Source organism: Homarus americanus, unplaced genomic scaffold, assembly GCF_018991925.1.
Source record: "Homarus americanus isolate GMGI-L3 unplaced genomic scaffold, GMGI_Hamer_2.0 scaffold53659, whole genome shotgun sequence".
Taxonomy (NCBI): domain Eukaryota; kingdom Metazoa; phylum Arthropoda; class Malacostraca; order Decapoda; family Nephropidae; genus Homarus; species Homarus americanus.
In genome coordinates this window covers 11,819-39,342 of record NW_024722346.1, presented here as the reverse complement: position 1 = coordinate 39,342, position 27,524 = coordinate 11,819, and the positions used below count along the sequence as shown (strand labels likewise).

General features: G+C 45.1%; 1 protein-coding gene across 1 annotated transcript; it reads right to left on the bottom strand.

The window, feature by feature from the left end:
* Positions 1–2,442: 2,442 nt before the first annotated feature.
* LOC121862721 (mucin-2-like) lies at positions 2,443–27,060 on the bottom strand (the record flags this gene model as incomplete). Its single annotated transcript, XM_042361037.1, has 13 exons — positions 26,922–27,060; positions 10,714–11,013; positions 9,937–10,236; positions 9,131–9,802; positions 8,393–8,984; positions 7,493–8,022; positions 6,573–7,163; positions 5,700–6,431; positions 5,049–5,488; positions 4,391–4,574; positions 3,198–4,088; positions 2,837–3,034; positions 2,443–2,648 (listed from the first exon to the last, which is right to left on the bottom strand). Coding segments are annotated over exons 1-13 (5,775 nt in total), but the record flags the coding sequence as incomplete, so codon positions are not given.
* Between the last annotated feature and the right edge of the window lie 464 nt (positions 27,061–27,524).

Below are 27,524 nucleotides of genomic sequence, written 5' to 3'. Positions count from 1 at the left end.
AAAAAAAAATAATAATAATAATGTGATTACCCTCCCGGCTACATTAGCCAGGAAGAAGTAATTGAACCACCTCCTGCCCCAATATACACATTTACACATAAAACATTAATAGGGGAATAAAGATGAGAGTGACCTACCAGCTCCACTAAGAACCTGGCAGGCCTCTCCATACAGTGTACCCTTAGACTAACACAACTAACACTTAACTAACACCTCAAAAAAAAAAATATATATATGTGACTACCCTCCCAGTTACACAAGGACCTGGGCGAGCTCACTAACTCCAACAATAATAAAAATAATAATAATAAGCAGCATTATATAAATAAACCAATATTAATACAAAGGTCTGACGACCCAAGGGAGCAGAACAAAGACAAAACACCAATAAGAAAGATGAAGCGGTCTGGTTGAGCCCAGATTCTTTCTACTCCTACTGTATTTCAGTTTCACCACTTTTTCCTCAACCCCTAATAATCTTCTTTCACCTCTTAACTAAAGACTTCGTACTCGTACTCGTACTGCACTCGACCGCATACACTCCCTCAAGTTGTAAACTGAGTGAACATAACAAATGACTGCGTAGTTCTTAACAATTAGTGGGAATTACAATGGTTAATAAAATTAAGTATAATATTTCCCCATAATGATGAGGCTAGTGGAGGAGGTCTGGCCTGTTGACGGTGTGACCTGACCTGACCTGACCTGACCTGACCTTAAGTTTCTGGCCTTCGACGGTAAAGGTCAAGAAGACCAGATATCTTGTTTATTGACTGCTGACCTCGTCTTCCTCCCACTTTCCTTTCTTCTTTCTTTCTCTTTCTTCTTTACTGCCAGAACATGACGACACTAAGCGTTAAGAAAGACTCTTTCAACTAAAAACGTGAGCAGCTTTTATTTTATTTTAGGGATTTTTTATGCATTTCTACTGTTATTATTATTATTATTATTATTATTATTATTATTATTATTATTATTATTATTATTATCAATATTATTATTATTATTATTATTATTATTATTATTATTATTATTATTATACTATGGTGCAGCAGGTGATGAAACACGACACAGCAGTTAACACCTTTACCCTGGACTGTTGTAGTCATGGCCGCCTCTCATCTTACTCCTGGACTGGCTATCACAGCGAATCAAACCTATTACATTAAGTCTTATTATCATACTACAACTATATCGACATTTTATACAGACAGGCATATAATTAACTCCTTAAAACGCTGATTGACGAACTCTGTGCCTCAAAAATTTACATAAAATTATCTTACACATATACAATTTACTACTGAGTATCAGGTGCATATATTATTAACGCCTAACTACGAATATAATATAAGCCAATGAAATACGTACAAGATTTACTATGCTGTTGTAGTTGAGGTAATTGACGAGGGTATATAGAATTAATAGCAATAACTATGTTTCTTCTAAGGTAAAGTGGAGAAGGTTCGGACACTCGGACAGTATCCCAATTTATGGCCACATTGGAGAAATGAGAAAAATGAAAGAAAGAAAGAAAGAAAGGTATTAAAAACGAAGGAAGGAAGAGATCATCCCACACATCCCAAATTCCCACCAAACCAAAAAGGGGGTGAGAGTAGAAGTTGAAACACAGAGGCAGTCATGACCTAATACATCAGAGGAATAACTGAAAGAACGGATGTGGTTCTATATAATGTGTGCTAGAGGCTCAGTTGATGACGTCTCTGTATTTATAGAGGTAAAAGTCAGCTGACTGTGGGTGCCTAAGCCAGACTATACCACCTTATCATGGAGACAATACGTAAAGTGGATCTGTAAGGATTGTTCTGCGTGTGATTCGTTCATGTCAAAAAACAAACAACTGCGTCGATCAAAGAAGACGTTTTTAACACCTTATGAACGTAAGCTGGGTACTGGGTATGACACTGGGTACTGGGTATGACACTGGGTACTGGGTATGACACTGGGTACTGGGTATGACACTGGGTACTGGGCATGGCACTGGGTACTGGGCATGACACTGGGAAATAGGCATGACAGTAGGGTACTGGGCATGACACTGGGTATGACACTGTGTATGACACTGGGTACTGGGCAGGACACTGAGTACTGGGCATGGCACTGTGTACTGGGTATGACACTGGGTACTGGGCATGGCACTGGGTACTGGGCATGACACTGGGTACTGGGTGTGACACTGGGTACTGGTATCACACTGAGTACTGGGTATGACACTGGGATGGGCATCACACTGAGTACTGGGTATGACACTGGGTACTGGGTATGGCACTGGGTACTGGGCATGATACTTTACTGGGTACTGGGCATGGCATTGGGTACTGCATGACACTGGGTACTGAGCATGACTCCGGTATAACACTGGGTACTGGGTATGACACTGGGTACTGGGCATGACACTGGGTACTGGGTAGACACTTTTACTGGGTACTGGCATGGCACTGGGTACTGGGCAGACACTGGGTATAACACTGGGTACTGGGTATGACACCTGGTACTGGGTATGACACTGTGTATGACACTGGTACTGGTAGACACTGGGTCCTGAGCATGGCACTGGGTAATGGGTATGACACTGGTACTGGGCATGGAACTGGGTACTGGGCATGACACTGGGTACTGGTATAACACTGGGTAATGGGTATGACACTGGTACTGGGCATGGTACTGGGCATGACACTGGGTACTGGGTATGACAATGGGAACTGGTATGGCACTGGGTACTGGGTGGTGACACTGGGTACTGGGTATGACACTGGGTACTGTATGACACTGGGTACTGGGCATGGTACTGGGTACTGGGCATGACACTGGGTACTGGGTATGACACTGGAACTGGGTATGGCATCAGTAATGACACTGGGTACTGTAGACACTGGGTACTGGTATGACATTGGGTACTGGGCATGGCACTGGTAGGACACTGGGGCATTGGGTATGACATTGGGTACTGGGCATGGCACTGGGTACTGGTATGACACTGCACCTGGTATGACACTGGGTATGACACTGGGTACTGGGTATGACACTGAGTACTGGGTATGACACTGGGTACTGGGCAACGGGTACTGGGTATGACACTACTGGGTACTGGGCATGGCATTGGGTACTGGGTATGACACTGGGTACTGAGCATGACACTGGGTATAACACTGGATACTGGGTATGACACTGGGTACTGGGCATGACATTGGGTACTGGGTAGACACTACTGGGTACTGGGCATGGCACTGGGTACTGGGCATGACACTGTACTGGCATGACACTGGGAATAACACTGGGTACTGGTATGACACTGGTACTGGAACTGTGTACACTGGGTACTGGCATGGCATAGGTATTGGAGGACACTGGGTACTGCATGGTGCTGGGTACTGGGCATGACACTGGGTACTGGAATGACACAGGTAATAGGTGGGACACTGGGTGCTGGTGGACACTGGGTACAGGGTTGATACTGGTACTGGGTAAGGACACAGACTGTGGTATGACACTGGGTACTGGGCATGGTACTGGAATGGGCAAGACACTGGGTACTGGGTATGACACTGGGTACTGGGTAGGACACTGTACTGGGTATGACACTGGGTACTGGGTGTGACACTGGGTACTGCATGGTACTGGGAACTGGGCATGACACTGGTAATGGGTGACACTGGGTGCTGGGTTTGACACTGGGTACAGGGTATGATACTGGGACTGGATGACACTGGGGACTGTGTTGACACTGGGTAATGGGCATGGTACTCGGTACTGGGCAAGACACTGGGACTGAGCATGACACTGGGTATAACACTGGGTACTGGGTAGACACTGGGTACTGGTTATGAAACTGTATGACATGGTACTGAGCATGGCACAGGGTAATGGGTATGACATTGGTACTGGGCATGGTACTGGGTACTGCAGGACACTGGGTACCGGGCATGACATCGGTATAACACTGGGTACTGGGTATGACACTGGGTACTGGTTGTGAAACGTGTATGACACTGGGTACTGAGCATGGCAGTCAGGATGGTACGACACTGGGTACTGGGCATGGTACTTGCACGGCATGACATCGGGTACTGGGAATGACACAGGGACGGGGTATGACACTGGGTGCCGGGTTGACACTGGGTATAACATCAGAACTGGGTACGACCGGGTACTCATGACACTGGACTGGCATGACACTGGGTATAACACTGGGTACTAGGTGCTGACACTGGGTACTGGTTATGAAAATGTGTATGACACTGGGTACTGGGTAGTACAGGGTACTGGGTATGACACTGGTGTACTGGGATTGACATGGGTACTGGGCATGGTACCGGCATGACACTGGGTACTGGGAAAGACACTGGGAACTGAGTATGGCACTGGGTACTGGGCATGACACTGGGTACTGGGCATGACACTGGGTACTGGGTAGACACAAGGTACTGTATATGACATTGGGTACTGGGTATGACACTGGGACTGGGTATGGCACTGGGTACTGGGCATGTCACAGGGTACTGGGTAGACACTGGGTACTGGTGTGACACTGGGTACTGGGCATGGCACTGATACTGTAGACATCATACTGGGTATGACATTGGTACTGGCATGGCACTGGGTACTGGTGACACTGGGTACTGGGTATGGCATTGGTACTGGGCATGGCACTGGGCACTGGGTATGACAGTACCTGGTGACACTGGGCGATACTGGGTACGATGACACTGTGTATGACACTAGGTACTGTAGACATGGGTACTGGGCATGGCAGTGTGTAGAGGGTATGACACTGGGATGAGTAGACACTGAGTGCTGGGTATGGACACTGGGTACTGGGAGGAAACTGGGTACAGGGCATGACAATGGGTACTGGAAGACTTTTACTGGGTACTGGGCATGGCACTGGGGACTGTGTATGACACTGGGTACTTGGCATGGTACTGGGTACTGGGCAAGACACTGGGTACTGGGTATGACACTGGGTACTGGAGACACTGGGTACTGGGTATGACACTGGTACTGTGATGACACTGGGTACTGAGTACTGGAACTGGCATGACACTGGGTACTGGGTATGACAGATCAGGTATGGCACTGGCATTGGCATGACACTGGGTACTGGGTGACACTGGGTACTGGGTAGACACTAGGTACTCTGTAGACATTGCGTACTGGGTATGGCACTGCACTGGGCATGTCACTGGGTACGGGTAGAGACCGTACTGGGTATGACATGGGTACTGGGTATAGCACTGGGTACTTGCAGGACACTGGGTACTGGTATGGCACTGTGTATGACACTGGGTACTGGAGGACACTGGGTACTGGGCATGATCGGCACTGGGTATGACACTAAGTACGGCATGAAACTGGGTACTGGGCATGGCACTGGGTACTGGGTATGATACTGGGTACTGGGTTTGATATTGGGTACTGGGCATGACACATTGTACTGTATGACACTTACTGGGTATGACAATGGGAACTGGGTATGACACTTAGAACTGGGATACACTGGGCACTGGGTATGACACTGGGTACTGGGCATGACACTGGGTACTGCAGGACACTTTACTGGGTACTGGGCATGGCACTGGGTACTGGGCTTGACACTGGTGCTGACTCTGACACTGGGTACTGGTATGACACTGGGTACTGGGTATGACACTGTGTATGACACTGGGTACTGGGTATACACTGGGTACTGAGCATGGCACTGGGTAATGGGTATGACACTGGGTATTGGGCATGGCTCTGGATAATGTGCATGACACTGGGTACTGGGTATGACACTGGGTACTGGGTATGACACTGTGTATGACACTTGGTACTGGAGGACACTGGGTACTGAGCATGGCGCTGGGTAATGGGTGCACTGGGTACTGGGCATGGCTCTGGGTACTGGGCGACACTGGGTACTGGATGACACTGGGTAATGGGTATTACACTGGGTGCTGGGTTTGACACTGGGTACAGGGTATGACACTTGGTACTGGGTATGACACTGGGATCTGTATGATACTGGGAACTGGTAGGACTGCTGTACTGTATGACACTGGGTACTGGGTATGACACTGGCAATTGTCGTGGTACTGTACTGCATGACACTGGGTAATGGGTATGACACTGGGTACTGGCATGACACTGAGTGCTGGGTATACTGGGTACTGGGTATGACACTTGGTACAGGGCATGATAATGGGTACTGTAGGATATTTTTACTGGGTACTGGGCATAGCACTGGTACTGGGCATGACACTGGGTACTGGGCATGACACTGGGTATAACACTGGGTACTGGGTATGACACTGGGTACTGGTTATGAAACTGTGTATGACACTGGGTACTGAGCATGGCACAGGGTATGGGTGACACTGGGTACTGGGCATGGCACTGGGTACTGGGCAGGACACTGGGTACTGGGAATACTGGATGTGGGTATGAGAGACTGGGTGCTGGGTTTGACACTGGGTACAGGGTATGATACTGGGTACTGGGTATGACACTGGGTACTGTGTATGACACTGGGTACTGGGCATGGTACTGGGTATGGACAAGACACTGGGTACTGGGTATGACACTGGGTACTGGGTAGGACACTGGGTGCCGGTATGACACGGGTACTGGGTATGACACTGGATTGGGCATGGTGCGTACTGGGCATGACACTGGGTACTGGGTATGACACTGGGAACTGGGTGGCACTGGGTACTGGGCATGACACTGGGTACTGGGAAGGACACTGGGTACTGGGTAGGACGCTAGGTACTCTGTGACATTGGGTACTGGGTATGGCACTGGGCACTGGGCATCACTGGGTACTGGTAGGACACTGGGTACTGGGTATGACACTGGGTACTGGGTATAGCACTGGGTACTGGGTAGGACATTGGGTACTGGGCATGGCACTGGGTACATGGCATGACACTGGGTATACTGGGTACTGGGTATGGCACTGTGTATGACAGTGGGTACTGTGTAAGACATCTGGGTACTGGGCATGACACTGGGTACTGGGTATGACCTAAGATACTGGGCATGACACTGGGTACTGGGCATGGCACTGGGTACTGGGTATGATACTGGGTACTGGGTATGATATTGGGTACTAGGCATGAACTGTATAGGTGGACACTGATGTGATGACACTGGGTACTGGGCTTGACACAGGGTATAACACTGGGTACTGGTATGACACTGTGTATGACACTGGGTACTGAGCATGGCGCTGGGTGTGGTATGACACTGGGTACTGGGCATTGCTCTGGGTACTGGGCATGACACTGGGTACTAGGTATGACACTGGGTAATGGGTATTACACTGGGTGCTGGGTTTGACACTGGGTACAGGGTATGATACTGGGTACTGGGTATGACACTGGGTACTGTGTATGATACTGGGTACTGCGTGGGACACTGGGTACTGTGTATGACACTGGGTACTGGGTGCTGACACTGGGTACTGGGTACTGGGCATGACACTGGGTACTGGGTATGACACTGGGAACTGGGTATGGCACTGGGTACTGGGCATGACACTGGGTACTGGGTAGGACACTAGGTACTGTGTGACATTGGGTACTGGAATGACACTGGGTACTGGGTATGGCACTGGTACTGGGCATGTCTGGGTACTGGGTAGGACACTGGGTGCTGGGTTGTGACACTGGGTACTGGGCATGGCACTGGGTGCTAGATGGGACACTGGTCTGGGTATGACATTGGGTACTTGGCATGGCACTGCGTACTGGGTGGGACACTGTGTACTGGGTATGACATTGGGTACTGGGCATGGCACTAGGTACTGGGTATGACACTGGGTACCTGGCATGACACTGGGTATGATCTGGGTACTGTGTGACACTGGGTACTGGGTGGGACACTGGGTACTGGGCATGGCACTGGTACTGGGAATGACACTGGGTACCGGGTATGACAATGGTACTGGGCATGATACTGGGTACTGGGTATGATACTGGGTACTGGGTTTGATATGGATACTGGGCATGACACTTTGTACTGGATATGATACTGGGTTCTGGTTATGACACTGGGTACTGGGCATGACACTGGGTATTGGCTGCAGCATTGCGTACTGGGTATGACTGGGTACTGGGTATGACACTGGTACTGGGTCGGACACTGGGTACTGGGCATGACACTGGGTACTGGGTATGATACTGGGTACTGGGTATGACACTGGGTACTGTGTGTGACACTGGGTACAGTGTGACACTGGGTACTGGGTATGACACTGGGTGGCAGGTAATTGGTATGACACTGGGTACTCTCCATGACACTGGGTACAGGGTATGATACTGGGTAATGTGTATGACACTGGGTACTGGGTACAGGTATGATACTGGGAACTGGGTATGACACTTCGTACTGGGTAGGGCACTGGATACTGGGTATAATACTCGGTACTGGGCACGACACTGGGTACTGGGTATGACACTGGGTACTGGGCATGACAATGGGTACTGGGAACTGGGCATGACACTGGGTAATGGTTAGAAAACTGGACACTGCGTATGATACTGGGTACTGGGCATGAAAATGGTACTGGGTATGACACTGGGTACTGGGTATGATTCTGGGTACTGGGTATGACCTGGGTTTTGGGCATGGCACTGGGTACTGGGTTCTGTGTATGATCACTGGGTACTGGGTATGACACTGGGTACTGGGTAGGACACTGGATACTGGGTACTGGTCATGACACTGGGTACTGGGCATGCCACTGGGTAATGGGCGTTGGGCATGACACTTGGTACTGGGTAGGACACTGGATACTGGGTTCTGGGTATAATACTGGGTGCTGGGCATGACACTGGATACTGGATTGGACAATGGATACTGGGTACTGGGCATGACACTGGGTACTGGGTATGCCACTGGGTACTGGGCATGACCCTGGTGTGGGTATGACACTGTACTGGGTACTGGGTTTGACTGGATACTGGGTATGACACTGGGTGCTGGGCATGACACTGGGTACTGGGTATGAGACTGGGTACTGGGTATGACACTGGGTACTGGGTATGACACTGTGTACTGGGTATGACACTGGGTACTGGGTAGTGACATGTGTATGACACTGGGTGCTGGGTAGGACACTGGGTACTGAGCATGGCACTGGGTAATGGGTATGACACTGGGTGTGGGCATGGCTCTGGGTACTGGGCATGACACTGGGTACTGGGTATTACACTGGGTAATGGGTATGACACTGGGTACTGGGCATGACACTGGGTACTGGGTAGGACACTTTTACTGGGTACTGGGCAAGGCACTGGGTACTGGGCATGACACTGGGTACTGGGCTTGACACTGGGTATAACACTGGTGCAGGTATGACACTGGGTACTGGGTATGACACTGTGTATGACATTGGGTACTGGGTAGGACACTGGGTACTGGGCATGGCTGGGTAATGGGTATGGCACTGGGTACTGGGCATGGCTCTGGGTACTGGGCATGACATTGGGTACTGGGTATGATACTGGGTACTGGGTATGACACTGGGTACTGTGTATGACACTGGGTACAGTGTATGACTGCTGGTACTGGGTATGGACACTGGGTAGCAGGTAATGGGTATGACACTGGGTAATCTCTATGAAACTGGGTACTGGGTATGATACTGGGTAGTGGGTAATGTGTATGACACTGGGTACTGGGTACTGGGTATGATACTGGGAAGTGGGTATGACACTTCGTACTGGGTAGGAGCACTGGATACTGGGTATAATACGGTACTGGGCACGACATTCGGTACTGGGTATGACACTGGGTACTGGGCATGACAATGGGTACTGGGCATGACACTGGGTACTGGGTATGACACTGGGTACTGGGTATGATTCTGGGTACTGGGTATGACACTGGGTACTGGGCATGACACTGGGTATTGGGCATGTCACTGGGTACTGGGTTCTGGGTATGATACTGGGTACTGGGTATGACACACTGTAATGGGTATGACACTGGGTACTGGGTATGAGACTGGATTGTGGTATGACACTGGGTACTGGGTATGACACTGTGTACTGGGTGATGCACTGGGTAATGGTATGACACTGTGTGTGACACTGGGTACTGGGTAGGACACTGGTGCTGGCATGGCGCTCGGTAATGGGTATGACACTGGGTACTGGGCATGACACTGGTACTGGGACACATTTACTGGGTTACTGGGCATGGCACTGGGTACTGGGCATGACACTGGTACTGGGATTGACACTGAGTATAACACTTTTGGGTATGACACTGGGTACTGGGTATGACACTGTGTATGACACTGGGTACTGGGTAGGACAGTGGGTACTGAGCATGGCACTGGGTACTGGGTATGACACTGGGTACAGGTATGACAATGGGTACTGGGCATGACACTGGGTACTGGGTATGATACTGGGTACTGGGTTTGATATGGGTACTGGGCATGACACTTTATGGGTATGTCTGGGTTCTGGTTATGACACTGGGTACTGGGTATGACACTGGGAACTGGGTATGACACTGGGTACTGGGTCGGACAATGGGTACTGGGCATGACACTTGGTACTGTGTATGACCTGGGTACTGTGATATGACACTGGGTACTGGGTATGACACTGGGTAGCGGGTGATGGGCATGGCACTGGGTGGGCATGACACTGGGTACTGGGCTTGACACTGTTATAACACTGGTACTGGGTATGATACTGGGAACTGGGTATGACACTTCGTACTGGGTAGGGCACTGGATACTGGGTATATCTCGGTCCTGGGCACGAATCTTGGTACTGGGTATGACACTGGGTAGTGGGCATGACAATGGGTACTGGGCATGACACTCGGTAATGGGTAGGAAACTGGATACTGCGTATGATACTGGGTGCACTGGGCATGAAAATGGGTACTGGGTATGACACTGGGTACTGGGTATGACGCGGGTACTGGGTATGATTCTGGGTACTGGGTATGACTGGGTATTGGGCATGGCACTGGGTTCTGGGTATGATACTGTTGGTACTGGGTATGACACTGGGTATTGGTTATAATCATGGTGGGTTGTTATAATCATGGTCGTGGTTGTTATAATCATGGTCGTGGTTGTTATAATCATGGTCGTGGTTGTTATAATCATAGTCGTGGTTGTTATAATCATAGTCGTGGTTATTTATATCATAGTCGTCGTTGTTATAATCATGGTCGTGGTTGTTATAATCATGGTCGTGGTTGTTATAATCATGGTCGTGGTTGTTATTAATCATGGTCGTGGTTGTTATAATCATGGTCGTGGTTGTTATAATCATGGTCGTGGTTGTTATAATCATAGTCGTGGCTATGACCATAGTCGTGGTTGTTATAATCATAGTCGTGGTTGTTATAATCATGGTCGTGGTTGTTATAATCTGGTCGTGGTTGTTATAATCATGGTCGTGGTTGTTATAATCATGGTCGTGGTTGTTATAATCATAGTCGTGGTTGTTACAATCATGGTCGTAGTGTTATAATCATGTCGTTTGTTATAATCATATTCGTGGTTATTATAATCATGGTCGTGGTTGTTATAATCATAGTCGTGGTTGTTATAATCATAGTCGTGGTTGTTAAATCATGGTCGTGGGTGTTATAATCATGGTCGTGGTTGTTATAATCATGGTCGTGGTTGTTATAATCATGGTCGTGGTTGTTATAATCATAGTCGTGGTTGTTATAATCATGGTCGTAGTTGTTATAATCATGGTCGTGGTAGTTATAATCATGGTCGTGGTTGTTATAATCATGGTCGTGGTTGTTATAATCATGGTCGTGGTTGTTATAATCATAGTCGTGGTTGTTATAATCATGGTCGTGATTGTTATAATCATGGTCGTGCTTGTTATAATCATAGTCGTGGTTGTTATAATCATGGTCGTGGTTGTTTATAATCATAGTCGTGGTTGTTATAATCATAGTCGTGGTTGTTATAATCATGGTCGTGTTTGTTATAATCATGGTCGTGCTTGTTATAATCATAGTCGTGGTTGTTATAATCTGGTCGTGGTTGTTATAATCATGGTCGTGGTTATAATCATGGTCGTGGTTGTTATAATCATAGTCTTGGTTGTTATAATCATGGTCGTGGTTGTTATAATCGTCGTGGTTGTTATAATCATGGTCGTGGTTTATAATCATGGTGTCGTTTGTTATAATCATAGTCGGTTTGTTATAATCATGGTCGTGGTTGTTATAATCATAGTCGTGAGATGATCAATTTGTTGTTATAATCATGGTCGTGGTTGTTATAATCATAGTCGTGGTTGTTATAATCATGAGTGTGGTTTGTTATAATCATGGTCGTGGTTGTTATAATCATAGTCGTGGTGTTATAATCATGGTCGTGGTTGTTATAATCATAGTCGTGGTTGTTATAATCATGGTCGTCAGTGTTATAATCATATATGTCGTGGTTGTTATAATCATGGTCGTGGTTGTTATAATCATGGTCGTGGTTGTTATAATCATAGTCGTGGTTGTTTACAATCATGGTCGTGAGTGTTATAATCATGGTCGTGGTTATTATGATCATAGTCGTGGTTATTATAATCATGGTCGTGGCTGTTATAATCATAGTCGTGGTTTTATAATCATAGTCGTGGTTGTTATATTCATGGTCGTGCTTGTTATATTCATGGTCGTTACTTTTATAATCATAGTCGTGGTTGTTATAATCATGGTCGTGGTTGTTATAATCATGGTCGTGCTTGTTATAATCATGATCGTGGTTGTTATAATCATTCGTGTTTATTATAATCATGGTCGTGGTTGTTATAATCATAGTCGTGGTTGTTATAATCATAGTCGTTGCGTTATATTCATGGTCGTGCTTGTTATAATCATAGTCGTGGTTGTTATAATCATGGTCGTGGTTGTTATAATCATGGTCGTGCTTTATAATCATGATCGTGGTTGTTATAATCAAGTCGTGGTTTATAATCATAGTCGTGATTGTTATGATCATAGTCGTGGTTGTTGTATTCATGCGTGAATGTTGTATTCATGGTCGTGCTTGTTATAATCATAGTCGTGGTTATTTATGTCATGGTTGTTATTATAATCGATCGTGGTTATTGATCATGGTCGTGGTTTTATAATCATATTCTTGGTTGTTACAATCATGGTCGTGGTTGTTATAATCATAGTCGTGGGTGTTATAATCATGGTCGTGGTTGGTTTATTCATGGTCGTGGTTTATATTCATGGTCGTGGATGTTATAATTATAGTCGTGGTTGTTATAATCATGGTCGTGGTTGTTATTATCATAGTCGTGGTTGTTATAATCATGGTCGTGGTTGTTATAATCATAGTCGTGGTTGTTATAATCATGGTCGTGGTTGTTATAATCATGGTCGTTAGATTAGTTACCATCTGCTTAAGTCATCACCTGTGTTAAGTCATCATAGACATCATCTACGTTCGTCAGTTTTAGGCCCATCTCCTACCTGACCGACCATCGATGTTCTTTCCGCACGTGGGTGTTAGTTTTCAATGTGTCTTATTATTTACGCTGGTGGATGTAAGACCTCCTACCCTCACTGACGCAGCTATGGTCAATTTGGTGTTATTCTTGTTTATAAATGCCTTCTAATCTGTCTCAAGTCTATCCGTCCTGTCAATTGCCATCCCAACTGTGTTCGTCTGCGTGGTGTTTTGAATGTAAGCCATTCTGTACTCTTTGTGTAGTCAAATCTGTCTGTCTTATCCGTTGTTGGCGTGTGTCTGCCTGTTTGTCTTGTGAACCAGTCAGCCAGCTGTCTGTCTGTCATGTTAGTAGCCATATTGTCTATTTGTGCATGTATGAATCTGTCTATTTTTGTCAACCTCCTGTCTGTTTCACTGTCTATATTCACCCTGGAGTCTATTGTAGTCATCTTCTCCATGCATTCCTGTTATCTTTTTATCTCTTCTCTTTCTTCACATACAGTCACCCACAGGAATAAGTATACACAGCTGTAAAGTCGTCTGGTAACATTGATACTGGCATTCAGAAGCATGAGAAACTCAGTTCCCCCACCTGTTATCTCTAACTAATTTCTGTTTCCCCTTCTTTATTCTTCCTATTTACTCATCTTCCTTCCTTTACTAATCCAAACAACATTAAAAAATAGGCTAAAAAAAAGTGGAAGGAGGAACCTTATGATAACTGCAGTTTGGGCAGTAGCTACAGCGAATGAGGGTGCGCCAAGTCCGTAGACTTGCATCGTTTTCGAGCGTAAATAAAATGGTTATGTAATGGCTTCCTAAAGAAACCATTGATATGGGACCAGGTTTCTTCTACTCTACGAATTTTTGCGATTTTTCCACCAAGTTTGATGAAAAACAATTGTGCGTTTCGGCTGCACAGAACAGACACACACCCGCACAAACAGACACACGCCTAGTCCTAAAGTACATTAGATTAAATATCGTACCACTTCCCCTGCAGGTGTCTGTGTCTGTTCTCTTACTTCAGCTGAAACAAAACACAGCCAACTATCAATTTTCTCTTAGCAGTCCACTTGCTCAATTTATCTTGGGTCTTCCTGTGATCTTCGTATTGTTTATATTTTTTCGGGGGAGGGACTCTACCGACTCATGGAAAGAAAACTGTAACATCTGCATTTGGCAACATCTTCAGTGTTCATTTGTCTCTTATGGTGTCTTATTTAAACCCATCTCTTCCTCGTCGCTTCACAGTCCACTCCTCAAGCGTCATCAGCATTAAGACTTGACCACGGTGGGGATACAGCAAGTCCCCCTGCCAGGACCCGACTAAAATGTAAAACCAATCAGTCCTACACCAGACACATTCTTCACTTCTCCTTGACACTTGGGATAGCTTCTCTCCTCATACTAACGTGCTGAGAGTCTGTGAGCTGGGTTAATGAGGAACAGCTACAGAGGACGAAGGCCATCAGTTATGTTGTGACTTTGGCGTAACAGTACCTGAACTGAATCCCCAATACATGTACAGTATGTCAGGTGTTTTGGTAACAAGTAACTTCAGTTGGCACCTGAGGAACCTGGGTGTTATGGACTGTAGAGGATGGGTGCAAACTGTGAGCGTAGAGTATGGCTGAAGGGAGTGCAAAATGCCGTTTGAAAAATTACAATAGAGGAATAGTAAGGACGGAGCTATGGTACCAGTTGATCTACCATACACACGAAGACCTAGGTCTAGGTGATGCATCACAGCTCGGCATCAAACTCTTCTTAGCTTCTACATATTTTTCTTCTAGCAATAACAATATAAGTTTCTGTTTGGATATGTTAACTGCCATCCTTCTTTCCCATGTGTCTTGACTGTTGGGTGACCGTACATGTTCAAGTGCATGTGGAGTGGTGTATTATTATTGACCTGGTGACTTTTTAATTTGGCAATTTCTTAAATAAATTCAAGATTGTTCCCTACACTCCTCTCCTCCCGTCTACCTTACACCTACCTATATAATAATAATAATAATTATGATGATGACAATAATAATCATAGTTACAAAGACATTCGTGAGTGTATTGATAATAAATGTGAACAATGCAAACAAAATACATTAAATACAAAATAAAAGCAATAATAAAAACAAAACAAAATTATTTCCTCTCAACGTGAAGAAAAATACTGTAAAAGCTGTTAGAAGAACAGTTTGAACATTTGTAAATAGAAGAGGACTGGACATAACATGATAGGAGATTGAGCAGTAACAATTTGTGGACAAAAGTCACAATGACTCAATGATGCCTGATACTCAGTCTGTTCAATACCAGTGGGTTATACTAGTAACTCCTCCAACACAGTCACTGGGATAGTTTAGAATCACGCGTCCCCATGTTTATGGCGTGACTGTGGTCGGATGGGAGCTAGTGGTGGGAGTGAGAAAGCCTGAGCATACCGGTAAGTCTTTCCTGGGTACGTAGCCTGTGTGACACACCACCGCCAGGAGATGTGTGTGGTGTACAGGAACATTACGTAAACTATTACTACTAAATTCATAATTTCCCTACTGGATGATGATATAGTTGAACAATACAATAAATAACAAGACTTCCATTCCTGTTTCTTTTACCTCAAACTGGTGAAATATGAAGCATGAATTTGAAGGAAAGTTTAACCCTGTCTCTCAATACAAGAACAAACCTAAATACCCTTTTGTGCAATTAAAACTCGTTATACAGTGAGTATGCAGCGCTTCCTGTTCAAGAGTCGTGGTTTGGTTTAAATTCGGCATCCTAGTTCACCCAATTAACAGGTACTGAAGTTTACAAGTTGGGGAAGTAAAGGTGGTCAGTGTGTAGCAACGGCCATGCTGCCTTCTTGTGTACCAAAGGATTAGTATACAGTGTGCTGTATTCACAGTCCCAAACGGGCAGTCAGGCCTTGGGGCCACTTCACTTTCACTACTTCCTCCTGGCTAAAATTATAACAATTCCTCAACCAAACAGCACAAATAAAGACGATCTGAATGGACCCCGCTAGGTTTATGTTGCTTTGTTTTATCATTGTCTCCTAACTTCTTTGTTTTACATGATGATTTTTCTCCAATACTTAACAAGGGCGTTGTTTATGCCTTCTTTTTCATTTGGTTTTCTCTTATGTTTCTAACTGAAAGTAATATTCAATTCTTCTTCTTCTTTTTTAACTCTGAGGCATTGCATGGCTTCATTCTCGTCTCCCTTATCTTCCTTACACAGAAAAGATTAACTCCTGGTTACTTGAAGTCATACAACAGTATGATAATGACATGAAAATATCCATAAAGTCCGCCTTTCCAAATTTCATTCGCATAACACGAACATAACAGTCCTGCCTATCGCTATCAGCTCGTCACCCGTCGCCATGCGATTTGCTAAATGTCACTTGATTCTTCCATCACACGCTAAAAATAAAACGTTGACTTACTGCTAATACAAAATCAACCGGATATTACGGACAATCTAGATCAGCGGTCAATTACCTCTCCCGGATGTTACGTCACCTTATCTCCTGGCCAATGTAATACTTGATGCAAGATAATAATAAACGATTATATTATTTCTCAACAACATAACTCCTTTACGTGATTGATAAATTGGATACATGATTACATGTAATTAATTACATTAATTTTACGTGATATCATAGACAGCAATTTTTTCCATTCACAAGGTCGTGGTATCATAGAACAGGATGAAGGAAGGACCTCTATCATATGTGGTGTCCTGCCTAGAAGGAGAGTTGGCAATGAATGGTTGTCAGGACGAGTCGTGTCAACGACCGTCTTGTGACAGATCTTTCAGTCAATATCAGTTCATTGATTGACAATGGACAACTTCTGACCAGAGGACATGTCTGATGATGGGGTACAGTTATCTAGGGCAACTCCGGCTGGTTCTCTCCAGAGGGCAACTCAAAGATGTGAAGATCTTTAAACTGCTAGGGGAACATGTGAGCACGGGGTGGAGGAGACTGCAGTGGGAGCAGGTAAACAAAAGCGAAAGGTTACAGAGAAATAGTGCAAGGAATGATGACAAAGCTATATTAGGCAGGGGAGTTAAAACCTAATGCGACAAAGAGAGAACTCAGATCACGACTAACTAAATGCCTACTATGCAAACAGTAAAGTTGTGAGAACTAAAATGGATGAAATAGGAGCATTCGTATGTACCGAAAAAAATATATAATAGAATTCACCGACATGGATAAACTTAGAATCAGGTGAATTACCTGGTTTTAAAGTAGATAAATTTAGATTTAGGCGCGAGATATGTAAACACTGGTTTGGAAATAGAATAGTGGACGAGTTGAATAAGTTGCAAACATCATCGTCAACTCGAATACGCTGGATAACTTCAAACATAAGTTGGATGGATATATGAGAGATAGGGTTGGGTGTAAATGGACTGTCAACATGGGCCAAGGCGCTGCAGTTTTCCTCATTCTTATGTTCTTATGTTTCATACTGATAGGCAGATTAGAAAGGAGGTGGGCTAAAAATCTGTGACAGGGGTAATCTGAAGTGTGAAATAAATAAAACAAAAACTGAATTGACTACAGAAACAATTTGGATGGAATTATGATGGTAGGGAAAAAATTAATCATAGGGTAATCTATAGACCTCTAATCTTGATAGAGTTACGAGCAACTTATTTGGGATGAAATGTGCAGGACATCCAGATATAGCAAATTCAGTATTGTGGCGACTTCTTTAGTCGAATAGATTGGATCGGCCTCACGAAACTCAAGAATTAGGATTTTCTTGAAACAGTTCAGGACTGTTTCCTAAGTCAACATATTAGTAGAATCATTTTCATCAGATCCATAATTTTGTTCAATATCTTTTAGTGTTGATTTGTGTACTAGGGACTGTTCAAATAAGATTTAGCTCCTATGCTGTACTGTACCTCTGAAAAATGTCAGCTAAGCTCAGGGGCTCAATTCAGAAAATTTAAACATGACATAGGAATAAAGATTGGAATTTATAAAGAAATTAAAGGGAGGGAGGAGCATCTCGAAATAGGTATAATGAACTATCTAGGAATGTTAAGAAAAAATGTAAGGAAGGCAAGAGGGACTACAAAATCAGGACGAGAATTCAAAGCGAAAGTGGGGCCTTTAAGAGTCAGAGAGAAATGATCGAAGATAGTGAGAAAACAAGCAGAGCATAAAACAGCTGCTTCTTATCAGTTTTCACAGAAGAAATTCACGAGAAATGCCAGAGGTGGAACTGATATTTAGAAATGAAAGAAGATAAATTAAAGAATATCACTATCAGAAAGAGGATGTTCTTAAGAAGATAAATAAATTAGAGAAGATAAAGTCCCCAGGGCCGGATGATAATTTTCCTCGAGTTTTGAAAGAGTGTAAGGAACACATTAGCGGACCTCCTTGATTTATTTACACATCATTGAACACGGGGTTGTGCCATACTTGTGGAAACGGCAAATGTTGCACCCTTACAAAAAAGAGTGACAGAGCATCAGTGTCAAATTACCGACCGATTAGTTTGACGTCAGTAGTGGAAAATTTTTAGAATTAATTATAGCAAATAGTATCCAATCGCATTTAGAGAAAAACACATTAATCTACGACTCTCAACATGGATTCGCAAAGGGAAAATTTATCTATAAATCTGCTGCTTTTTTACGAAAGTCTTCGAGTTAGTAGATAATGACGAAAATTACGATGTTATTTACTAAGACTTTAGCAAAGCGTTTGACTCAACACTGCATCAGAGGCTTCAGAAAAGCTAAGGCTCTTGGTATCGAGAAAGTTTTAATGGATAAAATCATGGCTCACCGATACGACACAGAGGTCAGCATAGATGATGATATCTGAGTGGGGCTGTGTAACCAGCAGGGTTCCTCAGGGGTCAGTACTGGGCCACTTACTTTCATAATCTACATAAACGATCTAGATAAGGGGATGAGCAGTGACATAAGCAAGTTTGCGGATGGCACCAAATAGAACAACAGATTAATTCAGTGCAGGATGCGAATACACAACAGGAGGATTTAAATAAACTGCAGGAGTGGTCAGAACAATGGCAAATTAAATTTAACACCAGCAAGTGCAGTGTACTTAATATTGAAAGAACAAATACTGGCAATGTACAGTCACCCAAAAGTCCTGTAGCCAACCACGAGCCGAGATTCAGACTAGTGAACCTGAAGCAGTGGACACTGATACATTATTCTGTCCATAAATGCTTCGGATTCAGAAGTCTGAATCTCGGGATTCAATTCGCGACAGAAACTTTTTGGGGTGACTATACTATCTTACCAGACCTACTGCCTAGAAACAGTGAGTTAATGTTCTAATAAGACAAACAGAGTATTGGGTTTTATATCTAGAAGTGTAAGTAATAAAGAGTGCGGAGGTCATATTACAACTAAATCTTGCGCTCGTCAAGCTGCACCTCGATTATGCTGTTCAGTTCTGGTGCCCATATTATAGAATGGATATCAATTCACTGAAGTCGGTGCAGCGAAGAATGACGAAAATGATTCAGGGACTTAGAAACCTTCCATATCAAGATAGATTAAAAAAAGAAACTAAACTTGCATTCCTAGAAAGACGAAGAGTGCTGGGAAATATGATAGAAGTATTTAAGTGGGTGAAAGGAATCAATAATTGAGATATAGATAAAGTTCTTATAATATCTGAGCAGGATAGTACTCGTGGCAACAGTTTAAATTGGATAAGTTTAGGTTTTAGGAGGGAGATAGGAAGAACTGGTTCACAAATAGAGTTGGTAGACAAGTGGAACAAGCTTAGCAACTTTGTAGTAAGTGCTGGAACGCTGGAAAGTTTTAAGGAGGCTAGATAGATTCATGGACATGCACAGGCCAACCGGCCTATTGCGAGCACCTTATTTTCTTATGTTCTTATGTTAACACCACCATCACCAGTAACACATTACTATCATCACCAACACCACCACCAAAAACACCACCACCTAACAACACCGCCACCATCACCAACAACAACACTAACAACACCACCACTAACAACACCGCCACCATCACTATCACCAACAACAACACCATCACCACTAACACATTACTATCATCACCAACACCACCACCATCACCAACACCACCACTAACAACACCGCCACCATCATCACCAACACCATCACTATCACCAACAACAACACTAACACCACCGCCACCACCATCATCACCAACACCAAAACTAACAACATCACCACTAGCCACTACTAATTCACCACCAACATCACCAGCACCACCAATATCTCCAACAACACCACTACTAACCACCACCATCATCACCAACACCACCAATATCACCAACAACACCACCTAACCACAACCATCATCACCAACACCACCAACAACAGCACCAGCACTATCATCACCAACACTACCACCATCATCTCCAGCACCACTAACCACCACTAACACCATCACCAACACTACTACCATCATCTCCAACACCATCATCACCAACAACAACACCACTAACACCACCAACCAGCACTAATACCATCATCTCCAACACCACCAACAATAACACCAACCCACCCCCCATCATCCAGCGCTACTACCATCATCTTCAACACCACCACCATCATCACCAACACCACCAACAACAACATTACTAACCACCACTAACACCACCACCACCATCAACACCAACACCACCAACAACAACACCAACACCACCAACATCATCACCAACACCACCACCATCATCTAACCCACTACCATCATCTCAACACCACCACCATCATCACCAACACCATCAACACCACTCAACCACCACTAACACCACCACCACCATCATCACCAACACCACAACAACAACACCACTAACACCACCACCATTATCACCAGCACTACTACAATCATCTCCAACACCACCACCAACATCAACACCACTAACCACAACTAACACCACCACCACCATCACCAACACCACCAACAACAACACCACTAACACCACCACCATTATCACCAGCACTACTACAATCATCTCCAACACTACCAACAATAACACCACTAACACACCACCATTATCACCAGCACTACTACAATCATCTCCAACACCACCAACAATAACACCAACACCACCCCATCATCACGAACACCACCAACAACAACACCACTAACACCACCACCATTATCACCAGCACTACTACAATCATCTCCAACACCACCAACAAAATAACACCAACACCACCCCATCATCACCAGCACTACTACCATCATCTCCAACACCACCACCATCATCACCAACACCACCAACAACACCACTAACACCACCACCATTATCACCAGCACTACTACAATCATCTCCAACACCACCAACAATAACACCACCCCATCACCAGCACTACTACCATCATCACCAACACCACCACCATCATCACCAACAACAACACCACTAACACCACCACCACCATCATCACCAACATCCGGAACGTGGCCAACACCCCTCCTCCCTCTACAGGCGTCACCATTCACGTGACCCGATGAGGCACGGCAGATCGACGAGCCACGAGGGTCAGGTCAAAATTACGGTCACTTACTTAAGGTCAACTAGTGGCGGGTCAAGGGAGGTGAAACTCGCTCCTCGCTGGTTGATACAAACGACACCAGGTGACGTAAAACATGTTAATTGCTATGGTATTCATTGTTTTATATTATGTAGTGAGTTGAAAACAAAACAAAACGCTGAGTTATATTGCCTAAGATATGTTTATTTTGTAAGGACCAAAGAAACGTTCAGTAATATTATCTGAGCAATACCGTAATTATTAATGGTTGTGTCACCTGAAGATTGGTCCAGCTTATTTCACCTGATAATTACTGTAACCATCGGAATGCTACTGGTAGATATTTTTCATTTGCAGGTGAAATAAGTTTAGGTGTCTAAATTTCAGGTGATGTCAAATATCTAGCAATTTTGTTAGAGACCAACTGAGGAACAACACCAACAACAACAACATGATGACGGTCGAATCTGACTGAAAACAGGGTTTGCTTTTTGTAACTGGGTCATGACCATATGTGCTGGCCAGATAAGCGTCAGGATTTAAGAATAAGTCTTGCTTCACCAATCACTAAAATCACTGTTTGTTCCTCAGACAGCACTGGTCAACAGCCCGTGATGTCACCTCCTGAGCATCCCAAAAGTGACCTCAGCCTTGACAGTAGTGCAGCTTTATTATGTAAATTCTAAGCTAGCTAAGAAAAACTATAGTAGTAAACAGTAATGCAATAATAAGCCAGGTTGAAGGACCCTTGTTAAAATTTTCTGCCGATATATATATATATATATATGCTGATAACCATAAGGAAGAAGAAAACACGAAGTTCCCAAGCATTTCGTGTAATTCACATCTTCAGGGGTGAGTACAGAATAGAGAGAGAAATACAAATCAAGGTGTATATATACAGAGGAGGTGAGACCAGGTCCACAATGGTCAGGTATTAGGTAATGACTCTACTAATCTTTAAATAGTACACAACGGTTGGTGGTCAGGTCAGATGGTCAGGTGACCAGGCCTTCTCACCTGGTCACAAATCTTCCTTCACAACTAAAACCTGGAACGTCAATGTAGCATTTAAAACTCATGCACTGTTAAACAAATGTTAATCAAGAACTCCCCAACAACACAATTGGTTGCATTTATAAAGTTCCTTGCAAGAATGTAATATATGTTTTACGTAGGCCAGACAGGTAAAGATCTTGTAACTAGAATTCAACACAAATGCAGTGTTAGGACAGGCCAGGAATCCAATGCTCTGTTTGTTCATTTGAGGGATAACAAGCATTGCATTGACTGGGATAATGCCCCTCAATATTACCATGTAATTCAATTGATAGTAGGAACATCATAGAATCTAGTCTTATTAAACATACCGAAGCATTCAACATGAATTTGAGTAACGGCATGTACAAGCTGGACAATTTTGTAATTAAGAAGATTTGTGACCAGGTGAGAAGGCCAGGTTCTGACCATCTGACCTGACCACCTTTCGTTGATTAGATCACGCGCACCTACAGTCATTTACTTGCATATATATATATTGTTACGCCGTCTCTTAATTTACTTAAATATCCAGGTTCTAGGCGTAACCAAACAAAAGTGAAGTAAATTAAAGAATAAAAATAAATAAAGTAAACCTTTAAGAATTTAATGGATTAAATATTAACACAATAAAGAGCCTCGTAGGCTGTCACAACAAATTGATTCACCATCGAAACTTTTAAGACACAAGTGATACAAAACATCGAAACATCAAAAGAATAAAAATAAAGCATTGGATTACGTTAACACTGCATAAACATATAAAAATAACACTGAAATTAACTAACGTGAAACACTGAATTACTTGAATACAACTAAGCAAATACTGATGGACACAAACAGAGACATAAATAGGTACTCACATAGATATACCACATTGGTGGCGACAGGAACAACAAATTAAATTAAGTTTAAGTAACAAGTGACACTCAAAGGATGTGTACTGTGACAAGAGGACTGAACTGACTCAAGTCAGGTTGGTGGGTCCTATATATAAGGTCGGCTCCCGCCACGACCCGCCGGTGGGTCGTTTAACGATGCAGATGGTCGTTAGAGAACAAGAATGCTGGTTACAATACAAAATGAAGAAATAAGATGGGCTGAACAAATAATGACAGTTAAAACCTTAACAGCACAGGGTAGGTGACTAGAATATATAATAGTAAATTTAACACATCATTACAGGAATAATATGGAACATGGGTATGTTATATATAAAAATAAAATACGACACGGTCGTAACAATATATATATATATATATATATATATATATATATATATATATATATATATATATATATATATATATATATATATATATATGTGTGCATATACATACCATCATCACTACATGTAATACCATCAATCATCACTTTACATAACACCATCGATCATCACTACCTATAACACCATCCATCATCACTATACTTAACACCATCCATCATCACTATATAACACCATCAATCATCACTATACTTCACCATCCATCATCACTATACTTAACACCATCCATCATCACTAAACAACACCACCCATCAACAATATACATAGCACCACACATCATCACTATACTTAACACCACCCATCATCACTACATATAACACCACCCATCATCACTATACTTAACACCATCCATCATCACTACATATAACACCATCCATCATCACTATCCTTAACACCATCCATCATCACTATACTTAACACCATCCATCATCACTATCCTAACACCATCCATCATCACTATCCTTAACACCACCCATCATCACTACATATAACACCATCGATCATCACTATACTTAACACCATCCATCATCACTACATATAACACCATCCACCATCACTATACTTAACACCACCCATCATCACTACAAATAACACCATCAATCATCACTATACTTAACACCATACATCATCACTATAGTTAACACCACCCATCATCACTTTCAAACTGTCATCACTACAGTAATAAACTGAGCTTAGGTTTTTACTTAATGAAAGTTCCCTTCATTACTTATATCTACAGTATGAATGGTGAAATTTTGAATTGGCTCAGTGGGGGTGCTGTAAGTCTGGGTCAGTATAATATAATGACGCTCTAGTACAACAGATAACACAGTCTGTGGTATCTGTTGTACTATGAGGCCCAACCCACGCCACGTTTATGATGTTGTATAATACAAATACGATTTGAGTATTTTTATTGTTACAATACACTTTTGTGTTACAAGAGAGGTGTGTGGCCAAACGTATCGTTGCATTGCAGCTGAACCCTCTCTCATAGCGGAGGCCGCACACCTCTCTCAGCGTTGTGGCCACCTCTCTCGTAAGCGGACACACCTCTCCGTAGCGGGGCTGCACCCTCGTAGTGGAGGCCGCACACCTCTCCATAGCGTTGTGGCAGCACACCTCTCGTAGCGTTGTGGCAGCACACTCTCTCGTAGCATTGCAGCACACCTCTCCCGTTGCGTTGCAGACACCTCTCTCTCGTAGCAAGCGGGCGCACACCTCTCTAGTAGAGGCGGCCGCACCTCTCTCGTAGCGTTGTGGCAGCACACCTCTGCGTTGAGGCCGCACCACTCTCTCCTAGCATTGAGGCTGCACACCTCCTCGTAGCGGAAGGCACACCTCTCGTAGCGTTGTGGCCATTTCTCTCGTAGCAGGGCGGCACACACCTCTCGTAGCGGGCGGCCGCACCCTCTCGTAGTGGGTGGCCGCACACCTCTCTCGTAGCGGAACGGCCGCACACCTCTCTCGTAGCGTTGAGGTCGCACACCTCTTTCATAGCATGAGGCCGCACACCTCTCCAGTAACGGGCGGCAGAACACCTCTCTCATAGCGTTGAGGCCGCACCACTCTCGTAGCATGAGGCGCAGCACTTCTCTCTGTAGCGTTGCGGCCACACCACTCGTAGCGTTGGTCGCACACCTCTCTAGTAGCCAGGGCAGCCGCACCTCTCTCTCAGTAGCGTAGTGGCGCACTTCTCTCATAGCGTTGAGGCCGCTCACCTTTTAGCGTAGTGCACCTCTCTCGTAGCGTTGAGGTCACACACCTCTCTAGTGCGGGGCACCTCTCTCGTGGTAGTGGCTGCACTTCTCTCCATAGCGTTGAGGCCGCTCACCTCTTTAGTAGCGTAGTGGCGCACACCCTCTCAGTAGCGTTGAGGTCACACACCTCTCTCTAGTAGCGGGCGGCCGCACACCTCTCTCGTAGCATAGTGGCAGCACACTTCTCTCATAGCGTTGAGGCCGCTCACCTCTTTAGTAGCGTAGTGGCCGCACACCTCTCGTAGCGTTGGTCCTTTTCTAGTAGCCGGGCGACGCGCCTCTCTCTTAGTGTAGTGTGGCACTTCTCTCATGCGTTGAGGCCGCTCACCTCTTCAGTAGCGTAGTGGCCGCACATCTCTCTGTAGCGTTGAGGCTGCACACCTCTCTAGTAGTGGAGAGGCCGCACACCTCTCTCGTGGCGTTGAGGCTGCACTCTCTCGTAGGGTTGAGGCCGCACCTCTTAAGCGCGGGCAACACTTCTCCGTGGCGTGGTGGCACACCTCTCTTGTAGCATTGCAGGCGCCTCTCTCATAGCGGAGGCCACACACCTCTCTCGTAGCGTTGTGCACGCATTTCCTCTCGTAGCGTTGTGGCAGCACACCTCTCTCGTAGCGTTGCAGCCACACACCTCTCTCGTAGCGTTGCAGCCACCTCTCTCGTGGCGGGCGGTCGCACACCTCTCTAGTAGCGGGCGGCCGCACCGCCTCTCTCGTAGCGTTGAGGTCGCACACCTATTTTGCGCATTGAGGCCGCACACCTCTCTCATAGCGTTGCGGCAGCACACCTCTCTCAGCGTTGAGGCGGCACCACTCTGTAGCATGAGGCCGCACACCTCTCTCGTAGCATTGCGGCAGCTACCACTCTCGTAGCATTGAGGTCGCACACCTCTCGTAGCGGGCGGCCGCACCTCTTTCCGTAGCGTAGTGGCCGCACACTTCTCTCATAGCGTTGAGGCCGCACACCTCTCATAGCGGAGGCGCACTCTCGTAGCATTGGGGCAGCACACCACTCTCGTAGCGTTGGTCGCACACCTCTCTGTAGTAGCGGGCGGCCACGCCTCTCTCGTAGCGTGGTGGCCGCACACTTCTCTCGTAGCGTTGAGGCCGCACCTCTCTTGTAGGGTTGAGGCCGCACACCTCTCTATTGCGCAGGCGGCAGCACACCTCTCCGTGGCGTAGTGGCCGCACACCTCTCTCTATGGCGTTGCGGCGCACACCTCTCTCATAGCGTTGAGGCTGTACCTCTCTCATAGCGGAGAGGCCGCACACCTCTCTCGTAGCGTTGTGGCCACACCTCTCTCGTAGCGTTGTGGCAGCACCTCTCGTAGCGTTGCAGCCACACACCTCTCTCGTAGCGTTGCAGCCACACCTCTCTCTCGTAGCGGAGCGGTCGCACCTCTCTCGTAGCGGGCAGCCGCACACACCTTTCTCATG